The 20209-nt window shown below is 44.1% G+C and overlaps 1 protein-coding gene across 1 annotated transcript in view; it reads left to right on the top strand.

Annotated features, from left to right (window-relative positions):
* The first annotated feature begins 497 nt into the window (after positions 1-497).
* FBLN7 (fibulin 7) overlaps positions 498-20209 on the top strand; it is a 29810-nt gene continuing 10098 nt past the window's right edge. Inside the window, exons 1-5 of the mRNA XM_077336277.1 lie at positions 498-730; positions 6426-6585; positions 11106-11276; positions 17036-17161; positions 18294-18431. Of these exons, the coding sequence (XP_077192392.1) occupies positions 656-730; positions 6426-6585; positions 11106-11276; positions 17036-17161; positions 18294-18431 (670 nt within the window). The 5' untranslated portion in view covers positions 498-655. The remainder of the gene's footprint in view (positions 731-6425; positions 6586-11105; positions 11277-17035; positions 17162-18293; positions 18432-20209) is intronic.

Consider the following 20209-nt stretch of genomic DNA (forward strand, 5'->3'; position numbering starts at 1 on the left):
ACCATAACAATTGCTGCTATGGCCAACCTTACAAGGCTGTTGTGGGGCTTACTCAGCTCATATATGTGAAACACTTTGAATCCACTCAAGTGGCATACAGATTACGTTTTCCACCTCCTGACTTCCTAAAACAAGCCCAAGTGGAAAACTCAAATGTGTCATACGTTTTTACATAACCGTTATGATTACTATAAACCGTCTTTGGTCAGGACAGGCTATAAATCAGAATTAATATCCATAATTATTGGCTGTTCTGCACCAGGAAATATTCATATTTTTTTCCACTCAACTTGCTGCTTCCTAAAGTGCAGGGGGGGGGAGCAGCATTGGCAGAAGAGACATGTCATTTGCTCGTTAGGAGCCAAAACTCTTAGGTGTTACTGTGTAAAATCTCCGGGGGTAGAAGAGGAACCCTGACTGGCAGCAAAGGCAGTCCACCAATGAGGAGTTGAAGCTGAGCATTTTGCTCTATGAAAAAACCCAGGGGGGGAGGGGGATGCTGCAGTCACTCCTGAGCTCAGGAAGGAAAATCTTGGCAATATCACACAAACACACACCCCAGTGATTTGCAGCCACTGAAACTTTACTGCTGGAGCAACTACTCAGTGAAGCACTTCAAAGCAACCCGAGGATTCTGTCTGGGAGTAACAGGACCATGATTTCTGGATTCCAATGCAGCCTTTTCCTCTCTTTCTGCCTAGCAGTATGTCAGGAATCTCAAGCTTCCCAGGTAAGTTCCCATCTTGCACTGAACTCTCCAGATCAACATGTGGTCTTATTTCCTTAATAATAAACATGAGCATGCATGTTGTAGTAACTTGATGGGGGGGGGCATTCATTACAGTAACTGCAGTAAGCTGCATATTGCCTAGTAGAAACTTTCCCTCAGTTTGTTTGAACTCCTTCATTCATGATGAATTTACTTGCTTTTAGGCTGACAGTTTTTATTTTCACTAGGGAATATACACGTATCTCCTGTCAAGATTTGATCTTTTCTTGCCCTTCACTTTGCTTTCTTCTGCCTCATCTTGCAAATGCAGTCATATCACACCATGATTAATGCTGGTGACCCCTGGCTTTCATAGACATTCTTTGAATTGCCAACAGTCATGCTATATATAGGAAAATCAAAAAGACAAGCAGTGTGAACAAGGTATTAAGAAGGAAGTAATGTCAGCTGATAGACGAGATATCAGTCCTTGGAGTGGGGCTTCCCTTCCCCACACACACACCTCAAAATCTCCCATGAAATTTTGCTCTCGAGAAACTGAGGGACACCCCCACACACACACTGAAAAACATAGGTGGTGGTCTGCAACAGGAAGGGCAATCAGTAAAAATTCTCACCCCTTTCCATCCGCAGAAATCCTCTGCTGTATCAAAGCTATTAGTAAATGCAAAATGCTGGACATGAATTAAAAGTTTTTCATCTTTGTTTTCATCTGGTATTTCTCTATTGAATATAAGTCTTATATCCGGGCTTCCCCAGGCTACTGATGGCTGGGACACATTTATTGTGAATTAAAAGCAGGGTACAGTTCTTCTGCTATAATGCTTGAAAATTGAATTAACCATAAAACCTAGACAATTTTTGTTGTCTGCCTAAGGTTTGATATTTAGAATCTACAGAGAGATGGATGCAGTTCTGCCAAATTTCAGAAAACTGAGCTGAACAACATCTGAGTTCTGGACGCATTAAAAGAATGCCTTGATCTTAAAACTTTACATGCTTATTATCAGTGTTTGTAAGCCTCAAATATACCTTTAAGAATTTCTTTTTCCATTTCAAAAACTGTAAAATATTCAGAAATATTGCAGAAGTTATATCTTAACTGGTTGATCAAAATCAGTTTGGGTATCAATGAAGTTAAGAGATAGCTAATCTTCTAGTTAAACTTAAATAGCTAAACTTCCCCTAAAGTCAGAGCAGCTTATCCATACATGCATGGTTATTGAAGTAAGCATTTCTTTATAGAATGTTATCTCAAACCAAACTGCTTGCAGCCAGGGATACAGAAGAGTCAGTCTGGCCAGCGACAGCAGTGCTGAATAGGGTTGTCAGTCCCCTTATGAGGACTGGGGATGCTCAGAGCTGTAGTACAAGAAATATGAATGTTTAAAAAATGACTGGTGGCCAACAGTGTGACATCAGTTCCTGAAAAAACTGGAAGTGGTGGAATACCGCTCTAGGAATTGGTTGAAACTCTGTGGATTTTGGCAATCCCTAGAGGGACTGACATCCCTGCAAGTGTTCCTGGAAGTGACATCATGCCAATGGCCAGCAGCAATCCCCCACCAGTCTCTCACTGCTTTCCAGGTTGGGCCTGGCAACCCTACTACTGAATTAGCTGGTGATGAGAACTGGGAAGGCAGTACCTGTAAGGATTGCAGTAGGCATTTCATTCCTCTCATATACTATTTCCTTTTCCCTTTCTATGAAAGCCTTCATAGCCTTTTTACCTGCTTCTTTCTCTCCGTCCCAGCTAACCTACTTTTATCTGCTCTCTTGTCTTCAGCTTTCCCTCCTTCTCTCTCCTGGCCCCCTCTGCCCAGTAAAGCTGTGACCCAGTTGTGTCTTACTGGCTGCTAAGCCAGGCCTAGTTGCATACTACTGGCTGCTGGGCTGAGGACAGTTTCCCCGCCTCTTGGTAGCCTCTACACCCATATCTTTCCCTGCATTGTTCCCAGTCAAAAACCAATTAATGTTTTATTTTCCCCCATTTTCAGCTGTACTTATTGTTTATATGTTTTATTTATATCATACCTTTCTCTGCAATGGAAACCCAAAGTACTTTTCATCATTCTCTGTTCCATTTTATTCCTACAACAACCCTATGGGGTGGTTTAAGCTGATTGTGTGTGACTGGCCCAAGGCCACCCAATGAATGGCATTTTGAACTTGGGCCTCCCAGATCCAAGACTGTAACTCTAACCACTACACCACAACAGTTTTCATGTGGTGATTGCTGTTCAGCAATAACAAGTAGCCCAGCCTTGGGTGAGTCATGCTAGTCAAGTGGTATCAAGTTGCTGAGTAGTTTTTGGCAATTACAGCCCTGATAAGTCATCTTTCAAATGCCAAAAATAGCCCTAGAAATGGCCCTGCCCCCCCCCTGACATTACTGACAGAAACCAAGGCTTGAAGGCTGGCAATAGTGTTGTGTTTGCCTAGCAATGGTTGCTGAGGACATTCATTTCTTGAAGTGACAGTTGTTGCTGCTATTATTGGGGGGTAAAATCCCAGGGGCTTTACGCACCGGGATCTTTGTAGCAAATTGGTCACTGAATGAAAAATCGCCATTTAAAATAGTGGAATTCGTCGTTATGCATACCTGCCTTTGTAGTGGTATCTAGTTGTGTTTTGTAGCGTTTCCCACAGGCTTCCGGTCTCGGCAGAAATCGCTAGAAAGGAAGCGCTATTGCCGAGCTCATCCCGCCCCTGGCCGTCAAGCAGCCAATGGGCAGCCGTTAGCATGCTCCCAAACAGCCCCTTTCCCTTTAAGAAAGGTTTAAAAAAAAAAAAAACACCCATTGTAACGAATCTGTGTAGATTCGTTGCAACGGAGAGACCCATCCAGCTGCCTGGGGTGTTTGAGCTGTCGTTTGATCGTTGCCACGCTGCCTCCGAGTGAAACCCCCCCCTCACGGGCCCGATTTTCGGCTGAATGACTGTGTAAAAAATAAAGTGACTGCTTAGTAGTGTGCTTAGTGACTGAAGTGTGCTTAGTGACTGAAGGGGAGGGACTGAAGCCGGGGAAGCCTCTGTTTGAGCTGTCATTTGATCGTGGCCACGCTGCCTCCGAGTGGAAAAAAAATCCCCCTTCCCCCCTCTCACGGGCCCGATTTTCGGCTGAATGAATGTGTAAAATGTGTGTGCTTAGTGACTGAAGGGGAGGGACTGAAGCCGGGGAAGCCTCTGTTTGAGCTGTCATTTGATCGTGGCCACGCTGCCTCCGAGTGGAAAAAAAAATCCCCCCTCCCCCCCCTCTCACGGGCCTGATTTTCGGCTGAATGAATGTGTAAAATGTGTGTGCTTAGTGACTGAAGGGGAGGGACTGAAGCCGGGGAAGCCTCTGTTTGAGCTGTCATTTGATCGTGGCCACGCTGCCTCCAAGTGGAAAAAAAAAATCCCCCCTCCCCCCCTATCACGGGCCCGATTTTCGGCTGAATGAATGTGTAAAATGTGTGTGCTTAGTGACTGAAGGGGAGGGACTGAAGCCGGGGAAGCCTCTGTTTGAGCTGTCATTTGATCGTGGCCACGCTGCCTCCGAGTGGAAAAAAAAAATCCCCCTCCCCCCCCTCTCACGGGCCCGATTTTCGGCTGAATGAATGTGTAAAATGTGTGTGCTTAGTGACTGAAGGGGAGGGACTGAAGCCAGGGAAGCCTCTAAACTGAAAGAGGCTCGCTGGTGCGTTATCCCCGCTCGCTCAGAGAAAAAAAAAATGGCGAACAGTTCGCCGGAAGTTTGGAGGACAGGCTCAGGAGGAGGGACTTTGAAGAAACCGCAACAATGTTAACGCACAGGTCTTTTTCGCTAGTGTTGCAGATTGGTTGCAGGAGTGTATCGCTTTCCGGAGGGTGAATCCACTTTTGGGGATTTCCCTGAAAGCGCTACAAGGAAGCGCTTTTTGCAGATTGGTTTCAGGTGTGTGGCAGATTGTCGACGACATTGTGCAAAACAGCAAATCAGTAGCGTTTTCAATTGGCAACCATTGTGCTATTTTGAAGGCGTGCAAAAAGCCCCCCAATATATATTTTTTTCACTTTTAAATTTGAGTTTTTTTCCTGCAAATTTTGGGTTTTCTCAGCTTTGTAGAAAGATATCTAGTCAGTTCATGTCTCTGATCTCTGGATTTAAGCTTACACAAATTTGTCCATGTTGAGTATTAGATAGATTTATAGGAGCTTTGGAGGGCTTAGGGTTCCTCTCTGTTCCTTCTTATATACTCTTGCATTCACACTGCAATGTGATCATGGTCTTTTATAAATAAATTCATAACAGTATGATTGCAAAGCAGCAAGACTAATAATGGATTTATGCTTTTATTGATTAAAATGAGAAACATGTTTACAGTTGTAGTATTTTCAATTCCATATAATTTGGATTAAATATTCAGAAGTTATGTCCTTCCTCCAAGGAAGATTGCCAAATATCAGACTAGAGAAAAGGACCCAGTTTTATAGACAATTAAAGGGAAAACACATATCTGAAATATCTCTTTGATGAATAATTGAATGCTTCCGATATGCCAGTTTCATATCTCTTGATCTCTCCTTAAGTCTCTCCTTCTTCCTTTGACCACACATACCAGAAATAAAAGATCTGTATTACTTTGATGTTAGATTGAAAGCTTTGTGTTTACTTCAGTGCCTGTTTTTGCAAGAATCCCCTTGGGGGTACAAATATTTTCTCACATTTCATCATATTGGATGCTACCATGTCCAATTTTTTAGGTTAATTAGTATTTATTCTGTAAATTCTGTAAAACTCGGACCATTTTCTTGAGTGTTTGGCATTTAGTGGGGTTGATTCCTTGCATGAGAAGTAGTTTCTACTGCATATTTGTTATATTGCAAAAAAAAGCATGAACACCAGAATGGCACAATAACACAACTTCACAGCCACGAGACCAAGGTACCCATCTCCAATGCCCTTCAGAATGAGACCACACAGAATTGCTTTTCTGCATAGTGCCTCTTGGGTGAGGATATACTTCCTGCAAATCACTTCCAAATTGAATGGAAAACCAAGGCAAAAAACATGCTACAAATTGTAACTCATGACTGCCAACATAACTATAATATCATGTCAGTAAAACAAATATTGTACAGTCTGTCATTTTGAGGCAATCTTTATATTCCTCAAATAGGTCAAATAGCAGCTATAGACAAAGAAAATGTAAGCATGATAGGGGAATGAGTCATCCCATTCTTCCGAATGCCACTGCCCTATTTGAACCAAGGCCTGCATGGCTGTTAATGAGGAATAAAAGCACATTAGCAGTGTGTTCATGGGCCTCCTAGTATCTTGTCGGAGTTTTTTTTGGAGGGAGGGCAAGATATAAATCCAGAAGACATTGGGACAATTGCTTCCTAATTATACTTATCTCATAGGTGTAGACCACAGATGGCTGCAGATGTTTAAAGAAACAAATACAGGTTCCTGGAAGTCCTTGATTACTTCTGATTATTGTTTTTTGGATGAAGAGTCACTTTACAGAGACATTCTGGAGATGGTCTCTAGGTAGTATCTTCTGCTTAGATATGCCCCAGTTGCCCCATCCCTACCTCTTCTCTAGGGCTAGAGATTTCTCGAACTATCATGATACAGATTGATGCACAGGAGAGGTAGCAAAAGCATCATCACCAGGACTAGCACTTAGGGTAACAATTATCTAGTTTCTTTTCATCCTTCTTTCCCCAGAACTGCATGAACAAACAGCAACTTCTGGCTGCCATCCGCCAAATGCAGCAGCTGCTGAAGGGACAGGAAACACGTTTTGTCGAGGGAATCCGAATCATGAAGCACCGACTGACAGCTCTCCAAAACACAGTGACTAAAGCTACTCCAGACCTACCAACTGGTAAAAAAAAAAAAAAAAACCAACCCCAACTCTTGTCAAATCTAGCAGAGGAAGGAGACAGCTTGTACCTGACCAATACTTTACTCACTGTAAACAACTCAGGAAATAGTCTGTCCATGCTTTGGCTAACTTCAACTGAGGAAAAATATGGCAGCTAGATTGTTGATTGGCATCACTTATAGAAAAAAACAGTTGTTTTGTGTTGCTCCAGAGGGTCAGATCAGAACCAATGGGTTGAAATTAATTCAAAAGAATTTTCAGCTAATCATCCAGAAGAAGTTTCTGAGAGCTTAAGTGATTCCTCAGTGAAACAGACTTCCTTGAGATGTGGTGGGTTTACCTTCCTTTGAAGTTTTTAAGTAGAGGCTAGATAAACACCTCACAGAAATGTTGATTCTGTGAATTTAGACAGATTGTAAGTGGGTGGGCAGAAGGGACTATGTCTATGCTTGGCTCTTGTGGCCAGGGAAATGCCGGTCACCACTTTGGGGTTAGAATCATAGAATCATGGAATAATAGAGTTGAAAAATGTGGAGTTGGGGGAGGAAAGGAAGCTCAGTAGGGGTGTGATGTCACAGAGTCCACCTTCCAAAGAAGCCATTTGCTCGAGGGGAACCGATCTCTGTCATTTGGAAACCAGGGTTGGTAGTTGAATCATCTCCAGGCAAGACTGGCCAGAGATTCTGTTTTTTTTCCGGGGGGGGGGATCATCTGGTCATGGAATTGGGGTTACTGTGGATGGGCAGGTATTTGTGAATTTCCTGGATTCTGCAGGGGGTTGGACTAGATCAGTGATTCCCAAAGTGGGCGCTACCGCCCCCTGGTGGGGGCTGCAGTGATCCAGGGGGGCGGCGATGGGCCACAGGTGCATTTGGGGGCGATGAATAACTATTAAAATTTTTTAAAAAATTAATTTCCAGGGGGCTGAGTAATATTTTTTCTGGAAAGGGGGCAGTAGGCCAGATAAGTTTGGGAACCACTGGACTAGATGATCGTGGAGGTACCTTCCAACTCTATGATTCTGTGATTCTAAACCTTGACAGTAAGTAAACTGAGAGAAGGTTTCAGAGTTATCAGTTTTCATAATTGTGTCTGAAGTTTTCAATATTCTATTTCTGGGAGAACATGAAGGACGGAGGTGGGTCGGCCATGTTGGTCCTTTTGGATCTATTGGCGGTCTTTGACATCGTGGATCACGACCTTCTGATCCATCACCTCACCGGCACAGGAATACGGAGCACAGCCTTGCACTGGATACACTCCTTTCTCCAGAACCGGACCCAGAGGGTTGCGGTGGGGAAAGAGTTCTCGCGTGCCTACGGACTCCTTTGTGGGGTACCGCAGGGCACAGTCCTCTCCCCCACGTTATTCAACATCTTTATGCGCCCTCTGGCCCAACTGGTATGGAGTTTGGGGCTGGGTTGCCACCAGTACGCTGATGACACCCAGCTCTATCTCCTCATGGACGGCCGCCTGGACTCCCCCCCGGAACCATTCGCCAGATGTTTGGAAGCAGTGACTGAATGGTTTGAGCAGAGTCCCCTGAAACTCAACCCCTCCAAGATGGAGGTCCTGTGGCTGGGAGGCAGAGGGCAGGACCAGGCAGCACACTTACCCACCCTGGCAGGAGTGCAACTTACCATTGTGCCCCAGGCCAGGAATCTGGGGGTGACCATCGATACCTCCCTGACTATGGAGGCTCAGGTCAAGAGAGTAGCGGGTCAGGTGTTTTTCTATCTTCGCCAGGCCCGACTACTAGCGTCCTACCTGTCCCCTGACCACTTGGCTACAGTGATCCATGCAACAGTCACCTCCAGAATAGATTTCTGTAACACGCTCTATGCCAGCCTACCCTTATCTCTGATCCGGAAACTCCAGCTAGTGCAAAACGCAGCTGCTCGGGTCCTCACTGGTACACCTTGGAGGGCCCATATCCAGCCTGTGCTGAGGCAGCTGCATTGGTTGCCAATTGCTGCCCGAATCAGGTTCAAGGTTCTGGTTTTGACCTTTAAGGCTATATGTGGGTTGGGACCCACATACCTGAGGGACCGCCTACCACCCTATATCCCTCGCAGGGCTTTAAGCACCACCGGGGGAGAATCTCCTGATCGTTCCTGGCTCTAGAGAAGCACGCCTGGCCTCGACCAGGGCCTTTTCGGTCCTGGCCCCTACCTGGTGGAATGAGCTCCCGGGTGAGCTGCGGGGCCCTGCAGGACTTACCAGCTTTCTGCAGGGCCTGCAAGACGGAGCTCTTCCACCAGGTTTTTGGTTGAGGCCGGGGTCAGCGAATGAGTGCCAGCATTCCCCCCCCCCTCCCCGGACATCGTAAGTTAGATCTCCTCCCCACCCTCTGATAGCAGGGGTAGGAATAATGAGAGCTTCTGCCATGTTGTGATTGTTTTTAAAGTCTTTTAATGAGTATTTTACTGGGGATAGGATTATTGTGACCCACCACAAACCTACGGGGAGTGGCGGGAAATAAATCTAAATAATAATAATAATAATAATAATAATAATAATAATAATAATAATAATAATGAGGATTTTCTAAAACCTTTCTTTACTCTGCATTTTAAAAATGGGAAATGAATTTGAATCCCTCAAAAGAGTAGTGCCTCACTAAGGATCCCCAGTTTTATCCTCCAGTATGCTCATTTTAAAAAATCCCAGAGACACTTTGTAAATACACATCAGCCATAACACTGACAGCCTCTCTGAAGAAAGGACTATTATCTCTGAGGTGGGGTAAGATACCTGTGTAAGAATGATTTCAGCACAGACACAGAATGCCTTCAATATGGAATGTGAATTAATTAGTTCTACTGAATTCTTTAGATGTTCCATTAAAAAATGCACATGGCTCACATGCAATAGCATATTCAAGATATAGTTATTTTTAAGATTTGTGAAATGAGCCCCACACAAAGGCAAATAATGTCTGCTGAACACATTGACATCTTGTAACATGCTATTAATTTTATTTATTTATGAGAAAGATTTCTATCTAGCCTGACCTTGGTAGCCTGAAGATGAAGCAAACAGCAGTACAAAATCACTCATATAAGCAACCATTAAAAAAGACATCTTTACACCGTTCCGTGGGAGCAGTATAAATAAAGCAGTAAGGGGTGTGGGGGAGGGCTCGGTCTGGGATGGGGGGGCAACAATTGGCCCCTTGCCTCTGGATTGGACTGATGAGTTGGGAGGTGTGAAGCACCTCACGACCCATCCCCCAAGCTACGCAGCCTACGGCCGACAGCCGCCATTACAGCAGCCCAGATTTCAATTTCTCCTTCCTTCCTTCCTTCCTGCCTGCCTGCCTGCCTGCCTGCCTTCCTGCCTGCCTGCCTGCCTGCCTTCCTGCCTTCCTGCCTGCCTGCCTGCCTGCCTTAATTTCTCTCTCTCCTTTCTTCCTCTCTCTCTGCCTCCTTCTCTCCCTCTTGCTTGCTCTCTTTCTGTCTTCCTGCCTTTCTTTCTTCCTTTCTTCCTTCCTTCTATCCATCCATCCATCCACCCACCCCGCTAGTACCCGCTGTATTTTTTGTACAGCGGGCTTAATTTCTAGTACAACTATAAAACAGCAATCAATGAACACATTCATCAGTAACACCAATAGTGTTAAAAGCAGCCAGATAAACCCAAGCAAATTAAAATAGCATTGTCAGGGAGTAAAAATCCCTAGCACCCTCAGGAATAACATGGTTTTAGAGAATGTCTGGAAGTGGTATAGCAGACAAAGGGATAGGCAGTTCTACAGTCTGGCGGCCACAACTGAAAAAGCCTTGGTAGCTGCTTGAAAACCTCGGCCTCAGTCCAGACAAAGACAGTACTAATTGTATCCCTTTTAGTTTGGTCAGACAAGTCAGTGAGGACGAAGCACTCCCTTCGAAATCCATTGACTTCAATGGTCATAGAAGCATGTAACTCTGCTTAGGATTGCATTGTCGTGTCAACAAGACTTAAGTCTGACTAACATGATTTGGACTGTGGCTTTGGCACTCGTGAGGCACACAGGATGCAGCTTGTAACAAGCCTTGGCATACACCGGTTTTCCAGAACTTGTCAAAATGTGCTGGTAGATGCATGGAACTGGCTGTCCAGTTCATTTCCACATACAGGCTTTTCAACACCAAGAACTAGTGGATCTGAGAAAAAGAAACAGAGTTGTGTTTCATATATCTATAGCTGGCTCTTTTGTCCTTTGTAAAAGTTCTAATGGAACAGGGAACAATTTGGGGATCAGATACAAAAGGGATACATTTGGAGCAGCTTCTAAGAAAACAGAGATTCTGTACAGGCTGAGGTGGTCTGTTTTCAGAAGGATTATTTTGAGTGGGCCTTTGTTATCTAGGTTTTGGAGGGGTCACTGTTGTTTCATGCTACAGGCAAGAAATCTTCAGACTGACTTCAATTAGTGGTCAGTGCCACTATGGACATTATAACACACACACTACAACACATCAGAGTAGTGTGTGAATTTTGTCTGAGAGCAGCTGATAGCCTTTGTATTATATTTGTAGTGTTCTGCCCTGCACAAGAAGCCCCTCCAAATGGCAAAAGATTTGGCAGCAAGAACATGGTAGACCATGAAGTTCATTTCACCTGCAATCCTGGATTTCAGCTTGTCGGTTCCAGTTCTCGAGTGTGTCAGCTAAACGGCAACTGGACTGGAGAATTTCCTCAATGCAAAGGTAATTTGTCCTTTTGCTTCTTTGTCCTAGAAGCCTTCTGTCAGGTTAGCAAACTCACCTGTACATGGTATGCTTAGGAAAATACCAGCAGGGTAGCGATGCTTATGTTAAATGTTATTCCTGTTTAGTGTGGATTGCTGCACAAGAATATCAAATCAAAACTATATACCCCAACACATACACACACACATTGCTTCCTGACCATTTCTTAAGCATTTCTTCCTCCTTCTTTGGTTTATGAGACCAGTTAACATCTTTCACCAAAGGATACATAAAGAGTTCTTCAACCCTTGTGAGTCCATACATGGTAGAGGCGAGACCACCTCAAATCTAGCTGGCAGCATAGGCAATACGGTACATGGGGAATCACATTTCTGAAGAGACTGAGCTATGATGAAAATACTCAGAGGAGAACGCAGTTGTCCTACTTGCCCCAGTACGGTTAATGACTGAGAGTGGGTAGCCTACTTTCCACAATTTCCCAGCTATGGCTCTTTCCCATCCCTCTTTAAAATCAAGTGGTCCTGAGCAAGCAACACTTCATCCCCCTTCTCATTCATAGTTGGAGGCTCTGATCAAGCAGAGGGGATATGTTTTTCTTGGATAGAGCCAAGGAGTATGTGGCAACCAGAGTGGAAGAGAGAGGATGGAGGATTCTGAGGCTACTGCCCTTTGGACTGAAGAATTCCAGTCTCTTCCACTCTGACATATCCTATAAACCCTTTGAAGGTTTGATTAAAGAGTTGGTAGCAGGTAAGCTATGTGCTTCCTAAAGGCACCCTTATCTAGGAAACTGCTAGACTGAGGCTGTAATGAAGAACATAAGAATACAACAAGAGCCGATGGTCCATCTAATCCAGAATCCTTAGTGGCCAACCAGTTCTTTTAGAGGGCATAGCAGCCAAGGCCTTTCCCTGATGTTGATTCCTGTTTCTGGGGCTCAGAGGATTAGTGGAGGTTCTCCTCAGTCACCATAGCTAATAGCCATTGATAGATTTATCCTCAATGAATCAGTCTAATCCCCTTTTAAAGCTGTTTATTCCTGTGGCCATCACTACATCCTCCAGCCTATTAGTGATCCAAAAGCACAGAGCCCTGCACAGGGCATAGGGAGTTAAACAGTCCCTCGGGTACACTGGGCCCAGACTGAAGGCCCTAAAGGTCAAAACCAATACCTTGAACCTGATCTGGTATTCAACTGGCAACCAATGCAGCTGCGTCAGCACTGGCTATATATGGTCTCTCCAAAGTATTCTAGTAAGAACCATAGCAGCTGCATTTTGCACCAGCTATAATTTCCAGATCAGGGACAAGGAAAAGTCCATGTAGAGGGAGTTACAGAAATTCAGCCTGGAGGTGACTGTTGCATGGATCCTGGGACAGATTGAGCATTAGTAGCCTTGCCTGGTGTAGGTAGAAAAATGCCAGTTGGGCTAGTCTTGTGACCTAGAAAGGGAAGCGTCCAGAATCATGCCCAGGTTCCTATTTTTGATTACAGTTTCTACTCATTGTAGTGGGCATGGAAGACTTCTTCTCTGATGGTATACTGTAGAGCAGCCTTTCTCAACTTTTTTACCATTGAGAAACCCCTGAAACATTTTTCAGGCTTCCCTAAACTCCAGAAGTGACACGATTGGGCAGAATATGGTTCGGAAGCATAGTTTTGTACATGCTCACCTGGAGCCCCTCCCCTTCCCACCTCCTTCAGGCCCCTCATTGGCCATTTTGGAAGAGGGGGGCAGTTAACATGAACAAATATCATATCACCCCATAAATGTTTAGCAAATGGGAAGAAAATTAAAAAGTAATTAAAACCCCCACCCATTCAGGAAACCCTTCCAGGGCCATCAAGAAGCCTCAGGGTTTCATGAAACCCAGGTTGAGAAAGCCTCTTGTTCTAGTGTGTAGAACGGTCCTTTGACTAGGCAGATGGAGAAACAAATGGAGATGAACAATAAATATTCATTTAACAGAAAGTATTTGACAGGGTATGGATCTTCAGTATATAAAGTGAACTGTCTCTCCACTCTTAAATTAAGCTCTTTCCCCAGTCAGAGTAACTACTTCTGTAGCTGGGCCTCGGTTAATATAAATAAACTCCGAGGGGCGATTTGATTCCCCTTTCTCCAAACAGGTTACCTCAGCTGTTTTACTAGAACCTAATAGACAGGATCCTTCCCAGATTCAAAGTTGCTTTATTAACACAGAGAGCTCCTGGCCACAAACCCTGTCCATGCAAATTAGGAATACCATGCTATTAACAAGGGACTTATTTGTCTCACTAAAACAAGCCTTCTTGTCTACGTCAACTCCAAACCCTAATGAAAAGCAAACAAACAAAAGCCAAACCCTGGCTAAACTGATGCTGTTATCCATAACTGCAAAATTCCTCTGAGGAAAAAAAAATTCCTCCCACTTCTTAAAATGGAGGCTGGCACACCCAACTCATCCTATGGAGCTCCATGGGCCCTGATTGGCTGACAGTCGCCTGGATTTGCATGAAGCCAGAATCACAAGGACTGGAGATGAGGTGGGACTTTGGGGGATGATTGCCACAGTGGGAATAGTTTCTCAGCATAAGTCGCACTAGTCAAATAATTTTTATATGTGTATAATGGCAAGTAATCAATATCCTCTCGCAATATAATTTTATCGCTGAAAGTGATTCTATCACTCTTCTGCTATACCTTTAAAATAGTAAAAAGTGCTTATTAGTGCCAAGTTAATATTAATAAATGCAATTGATTTTACTATTACGCGTCTTTGATGTGGCGTCCCTGCTCCTTTCCCCGCATCGAAGCGTTGTGTATGGCGGCCAAGGAGGCAATGGGGAGGCACGCTTTGCGCGCCTCCCCATTGCCTCCTTGGTCCAGGATTGACACTCAGACGGCCAAATCAGGAGCTGCTTTGCGGCTCCTGATTCACCCCTCCGAGTTTTTATCCCGGACAGAGCCCGCCCTAACTCCTCCCAACTTGCCCTTACTCTTTTATTAATAACCACGGAGCGGTTTACAGATTACTCTGTTAAAAACATTTTACTAGGCAGAAGTCTATTTCATGGTGATGAACAGGCATTTGCATTTATTTATGCATTTTAACTTACAAAGTAGTCCTTGTGTTCATCTGCAATTAGGGTTAGGTTTAGGGTTAGTCTATAATGAACACTTGACTCATCTGGCATTCACAATGAACAATGTAAAAATAAAAGTAGACAAAATTCTTCAAAAATGCCTTGTGTTCCCTACAGAAGACCAGAGTGTACAGTTATGGAGATTCTAGAAGCCAGTTTTTATCAAACTTCCCTTCCAGACACTAGAGGAGACTCCTCTCCCCTGTGGGGCTCCCCTCCAAATCTGTTGACCCAGGCTGTCACCTCAGTCTGCCTAGTGGTGACAAGCTGGCCTTGGAAAACATACATGGCATATTCAATGCAGGATCATCCTGTTTGGTAAAAGAACTGGAAGGGATATATAACATATAAAATTCTTTCCATTTAATGCTTGTCCTCTCTCAGGCATCACCATTTTAGGAGGGAATTCTTAAGCGCTGACATTAAAGTGTGTATTTCAGAGGAAAGGAGTCCCTTCTCCCATTTGCATCCGAACTGTTGACTTAAAAATTGTCAGTGCAAAAAGTCTTGCCCTGGTCGGTGTGATCAAACTGTCAGAACTGTAGATTCCCCTCTCATGGTGAAAACTGCTGATGAGCCATGCATTGCTGTAAAGGCAGAGGGCTACCCCCTTCAGGAGATGTATGACTCTAAAGAGATTAGGCTATTAGTCAAATAAACAGCCTTGATTCTAGCAAGCAGACAGCCACCCACCTGATCTATCAAGGATCTTTTTATCACAATGTCGCCATTTAGATGGAAAGGTTTTGGCAGCTGTCCTCTGGACAAGAAAGATGGCACTTGTTCCTTTTAGAACACCTGGGCAAGGACTGATGCTGCCGCTTGCATACCTCCTCCCATTGCCTAGCCCAGGTGTTGGCAAGGCCCAGTGCACATGGCTCACCACAGAGAGCCAGATGAGAATCTCTGCTTAATGGAAAGGGGGGGGGAGGAAATGAAAGCTCCTTGGTTGCTTGTTCAATCTTTTCATGGTCTGGTGACACCCAATTATTTAGAATATTCTACTGATGAGCAGGAGAGCTTGGCTTCTGCCAGATGCCATTGCAGCCCACAAGGTATTCATCGACTGCTTCTTCCAGGACATTCCACTGAATTAATTATTTTGGCACAAAATACACCAGGGGCAGGTGGAAGTCTTGACTGTCTTGGGATAGACCACTGCTGCTATTTTCAGTTGTGTTCTGCTCCAACTGTTTTGGTTTTAGATTTCTTTTGATTCACGTTTTTAAAGACTGGTTTTAATCAAAAGGCAGGATTCTCAGAGCTTTAATAATAAAATGAGGTGACTAGGAACTGAGAAGCAATCTGGCCTTTCCTGGCTAACAAAGGAATTCAGTGGAATTATTTTCTTCTGATGATAAGTTCCTTTTTATTCTTTGACATTTCCAAAATCTGAGGAAACTGTCTGGCTCTGTGGGAAGTTTCCATGCTGCAAATATATTCCTGGGAGTGCCCTGACCTGGATAGTCCAGGCAAGCCCATCAAATCGTGGAAGCTAAGCAGGGTTGATCCTGACTAGTATTTGGATAGGAGACCTTCAAGGAACATTCAGGGTCATGATACAGAGGCAGGCAATGGCAAACCACCACTGAACATCCCTTGCCTGGCTGCCAGACAATCCTTGGATCTCCTGGAATCCACACGATAAACAAATAAAAATCCTGGGAGTGAAGGTGGCATGACATAGCCCAATCTTGTCCAGTCACAGAAGCAAGGCCTGTACTTGGATGGGGGACTGCCAAGGAAGACTCTGCAGAGGATGCCAAAGGCAAACCACTCTGCTTCTCACTTGCCTTGAAAGCCCCTTACGGGGGTCACCATAATTTGGCTGTGGTTGACATTACTTACCCATGTATAAATAAATTCTTGGTGCTGAACACAGAGAACGCTCCTTGAATCAGTGCTGAAGAACGCAGCTCTGTAGAAAAGTGTGGAGTTGAGATGCAAATACCTCATACACTGCCCTGAACTTCCTTAAAGAAAGGCAGGTGAAAAACTTAAAGGTTACTTCAGTGGCACCTTAAAGAGCATCAAACGTATTCCAGTTTAAGCTTTTCTGAATCCCAGCCAGCTTGGTGTAGTGGTTAGGAGTGCGGACTTCTAATCTGGCGAGCCGGGTTTGATTCCCCGCTCCTCCTCCACGTGCAGCCAGCTGGGTGACCTTGAGCTCACCACAGTGTTCTGACCAAGCAGCGATATCAGGGCTGTCTCAGCCTCACCCACCTCACAGGGTGTCTGTTGTGGGGAGAGGAAAGGGAAGGTGACTGCAAGCCGCTTTGAGCCTCCTTTGGGTAGAGAAAAGCGGCATATAAGAACCAACTCTTCTTCTTCTTCTTCTTCTTCATTAGATGCACTAACAAAAGTATCTAATTGGAGCATAAAAGTATCTAATGGACTCGGCTACCTCTCAGTGCCCTTCAATGTGTGTGTAGTTTTTCTGCAAATGGAGAGCACAGCTATCCCTCTAGAATAAAACTGTAATAGATAAATAGAGAGTTCCTCACCTTACAATCCCAAAGTGTTCTGGCCAAATGCTAATGGCTTTTCATGAGGAACTTCAAAAGCAACTCATGGATTTAAAGAAACCCATTAACCTCATAATTCTTGTATTTTAATTGCTCCTTCCTAGGTGTCAGTGAATGTACAAGTCATCTCTGTCAGAATGGTGGGACGTGTGTAGATGGAGCTGACCAGTACAAATGCATTTGTCCGCAGGAGTGGACTGGTACCCATTGCCAATATCAAACACAGACAGGTATGTTATATGTTTATGAAAGCAGAACAAAAACTATTTAAGTCTCACATCCTATTTAAACAAGTGAAAGAAGCTAGTCATATACCTGCTCTGTGGATATAGTTACTAGGGGCTATTTGTGCCACATCATGTCCTTATTTGAGAGACAGCTTGGCGTAGTGATTAAGAGCTCCAGCCAGGTTTCATTTCTTACTCCTCCACATGCAGCCAGCAGTTGACCTTGAGGCTAGTCACAGTCCTGTTAGAGCTGTTCTCACAAAGCAGTTTCTCTCAGAGTTCTCTCAGCCCCACCTACCTCAAAGGGTGTCTGTTGTGGGGAGAGGAAGGGAAGGTGGTTGTAAGCTGCTTTGAGACTCTCTCAGGTAGTGAAAAGCAGAGTATAAAAAACAACTCTTCTTCTATGGGAGCTTTCTGCGTTCCGCAAGGCCTGCAAAATGGAGCTCTTCTGCCAGGTCTATGGCTGAAGCCCGGGTCTGAATAGAAGATCTGATCCCCCCCCCCCCCGTTCTAAGCAGTGGTACACTAGGGTCACCTATGGCAGGGTTATGGTTCCCCTCTTGCCATTTCCCTTATGGGGGGCATGTTGTGGATTTATACCACCATGTTCTTTATGTGTTATAATTTTTATGTTCCTTTTTAATTTTAATGGTGTTTTATTAGGGTTTGAATTGTGGACAATTGTAACCCACCACGAGCCAGTCTCGGTAGTGGTGGAAAATCAAAATAACAACAACAACAATAATAATAATAATAAATAAGTTGCGAAGGAGGGCAGATCCCTATTTTACCTGGTGCAATGATACTGGGAGGCCAAAGAGGTGGTTTCTTCTCCTTGTCTGTCCAGCATTTGATCTTCTTCCATTTCATCACACCAAGTTTGCTGCTCTTCTGTACTACTGAATTCCTTCCATTTCTAGCCCCCGGTCCTTGCAAATAGGAATTAGTACACAAGTTGATTTTGACATTTTCTAGGGCTGCCTTAATTCAAAAGCAGCATTATACACCAGTGTTCCTAACTGGTATTGCCATGTCTTAGTTGGCTCTTCCTTCCAGAAAGACACAGAGCAGAAGGCAATTTCTATAGTTGGTGTGGTTGTTTCTAATGGTTTCCATTTTCTCCTTTACTTGTTAGTGCCACCAGCATGGAGCGTAACAAATGATCCAGCTTTTAGTCGCAAGCCACGTTGTGCCAAATTTGACCGGATGCAACATTGCAGCTGTGAGCCAGGATTCCATATGAGTGGCACCACAGAAAACAGCATCTGCCAGGGTAAGCGACTGGTGGAATCAGCCTTGGGCACCTGCACTGCTGGATTGGTAACTGGACGTTTCGGGAAATAGTTTTCTGGAGCTGCTTCTTATGAGCCCTGCTTGTTCAAAGTTCTTCTGCCATTCCAGTGCCTGGAATTTCTATCCCTCATAAAAGCTAAACTGTCCCATCAGTCTGAAATCTGGCATAGAGAATCAGCCCAGTTGGGAGTCTACACTTAGGCAGATTTCAGAGAAATCCAGGGTTAACAAGGCCAAGCTGCAACCATTTAAAAACACATTACATTTATCTTGCAGGAATTTAGGTATGAAACTGATATTTTGCACAGGGATTATTATTGGTTTTGGTTCATACGATGTCATCATTGTTATGTAAGGAAGAACAAAAAGATGGCTCAGATATATAAATAATTGAATCATCTGCCCCTGTTACCTGAAGCAAGGTGAACAGCTACAAGGATGAAGTTTTCTCAGTTGGGGTGTCCTTTGGAGCACCTTCCCTGTATCCATTCATCTGGTACTCTCTGTTGAATCTTTGGTGCCAGTTAAGACTTAGCCTTTTCAGTAGGCATTGGGTTCACTGGGCTTTTTTACTCCATCCTCTCTGCTGTGGGTCTTTAACTGATGTAACTCATTACGGATCCATGTTGTTTTATTTTTATTGTTTTCTAATGGTCTTTGCATACAGCCTCTTGTGTCGCAATAGAGCCTCTTGTGGTGCAGAGTGGTAAGGCAGCAGAAATGCTAGCTGAAGCTGTCTGTCCATGAGGATGGGAGTTCGATCCCAGCAGCCGGCTCAAGGTTGACTCAGCCTTCCATTCTTCCGAGGTCGGTAAAATGAGTACCCAGCTTGCTGGGGGGTAAACAGTGATGACACTGGCAAACCCCCCCCCCCGTATTGAGTCTGCCAAGAAAACGCTGGAGGGCGTCACCCCAAGGGTCAGACAAGACTCGGTGCTTGCACGGGGGATACCTTTACCTTTACCTTTAATGGTCTTTGCTAGGTTTTTGATATTGATAACCTCAATTGTCTGTAGCAATGTTATATTCCTACTCTTATATTGTCTGCTAAAAATGTAATTGACAACACATAAATAATTATAGAAATACCAGCAACACAATCTTCAAAAACACCAAACAACAGCAAAACTAGCAAGGGTGTGTTTGTTTTATAGTTTGTTGTTGTTTTATACTTCATGCTTTAAAGTTATTTACATATTTGGTTTTCAGTTGCCTTTGTTATGTTTCAGTTGCCTTTTTTATTATGAGCTGCCTGGTGAATCAAGTTTGGTTAAGAGTGGAGGGTAGAGAGATGCCTAAAATAAATAGCAGGGACATAATAGATAAGAGGGAAAGAAGAGGAAATGTAAGGAAAGTAGTGAGAGAATGCCTTAGGTTTATGCACGATTAGGGTTACGACTGTGTGTCTACTTGGAAGGAAATATCAATATGTTCAATGAGATTTTCTCCCAGATTGCATGAACATACAGTTGCAGCCTTTGTTTGCAGAGGTTTGGGGTTAAAGGGATAAGCCATAGGCACCCCCATAAAGCTACGTTTGGAAGCTTAGCTGATGGAGGAAGCCATATTCTGTGTTTATTGTGCCAGAGCTGCTATGATATGTGGGGGAAAACATGTAAAAAAAGTAAATTCCAGTTTGCTTCAATGCCATCTTGGGTCATTCTCAGATAAATGTGTTTTATAGAACCCCAGCCATTAGAGGTAACAACTCGACTGCGATTTACCCACAGATGAAAGAGAGCAAAGATTTATTTATCT

The sequence above is a fragment of the Paroedura picta genome, chromosome 1 (assembly GCF_049243985.1).
Source record: "Paroedura picta isolate Pp20150507F chromosome 1, Ppicta_v3.0, whole genome shotgun sequence".
NCBI classification, from domain to species: domain Eukaryota; kingdom Metazoa; phylum Chordata; class Lepidosauria; order Squamata; family Gekkonidae; genus Paroedura; species Paroedura picta.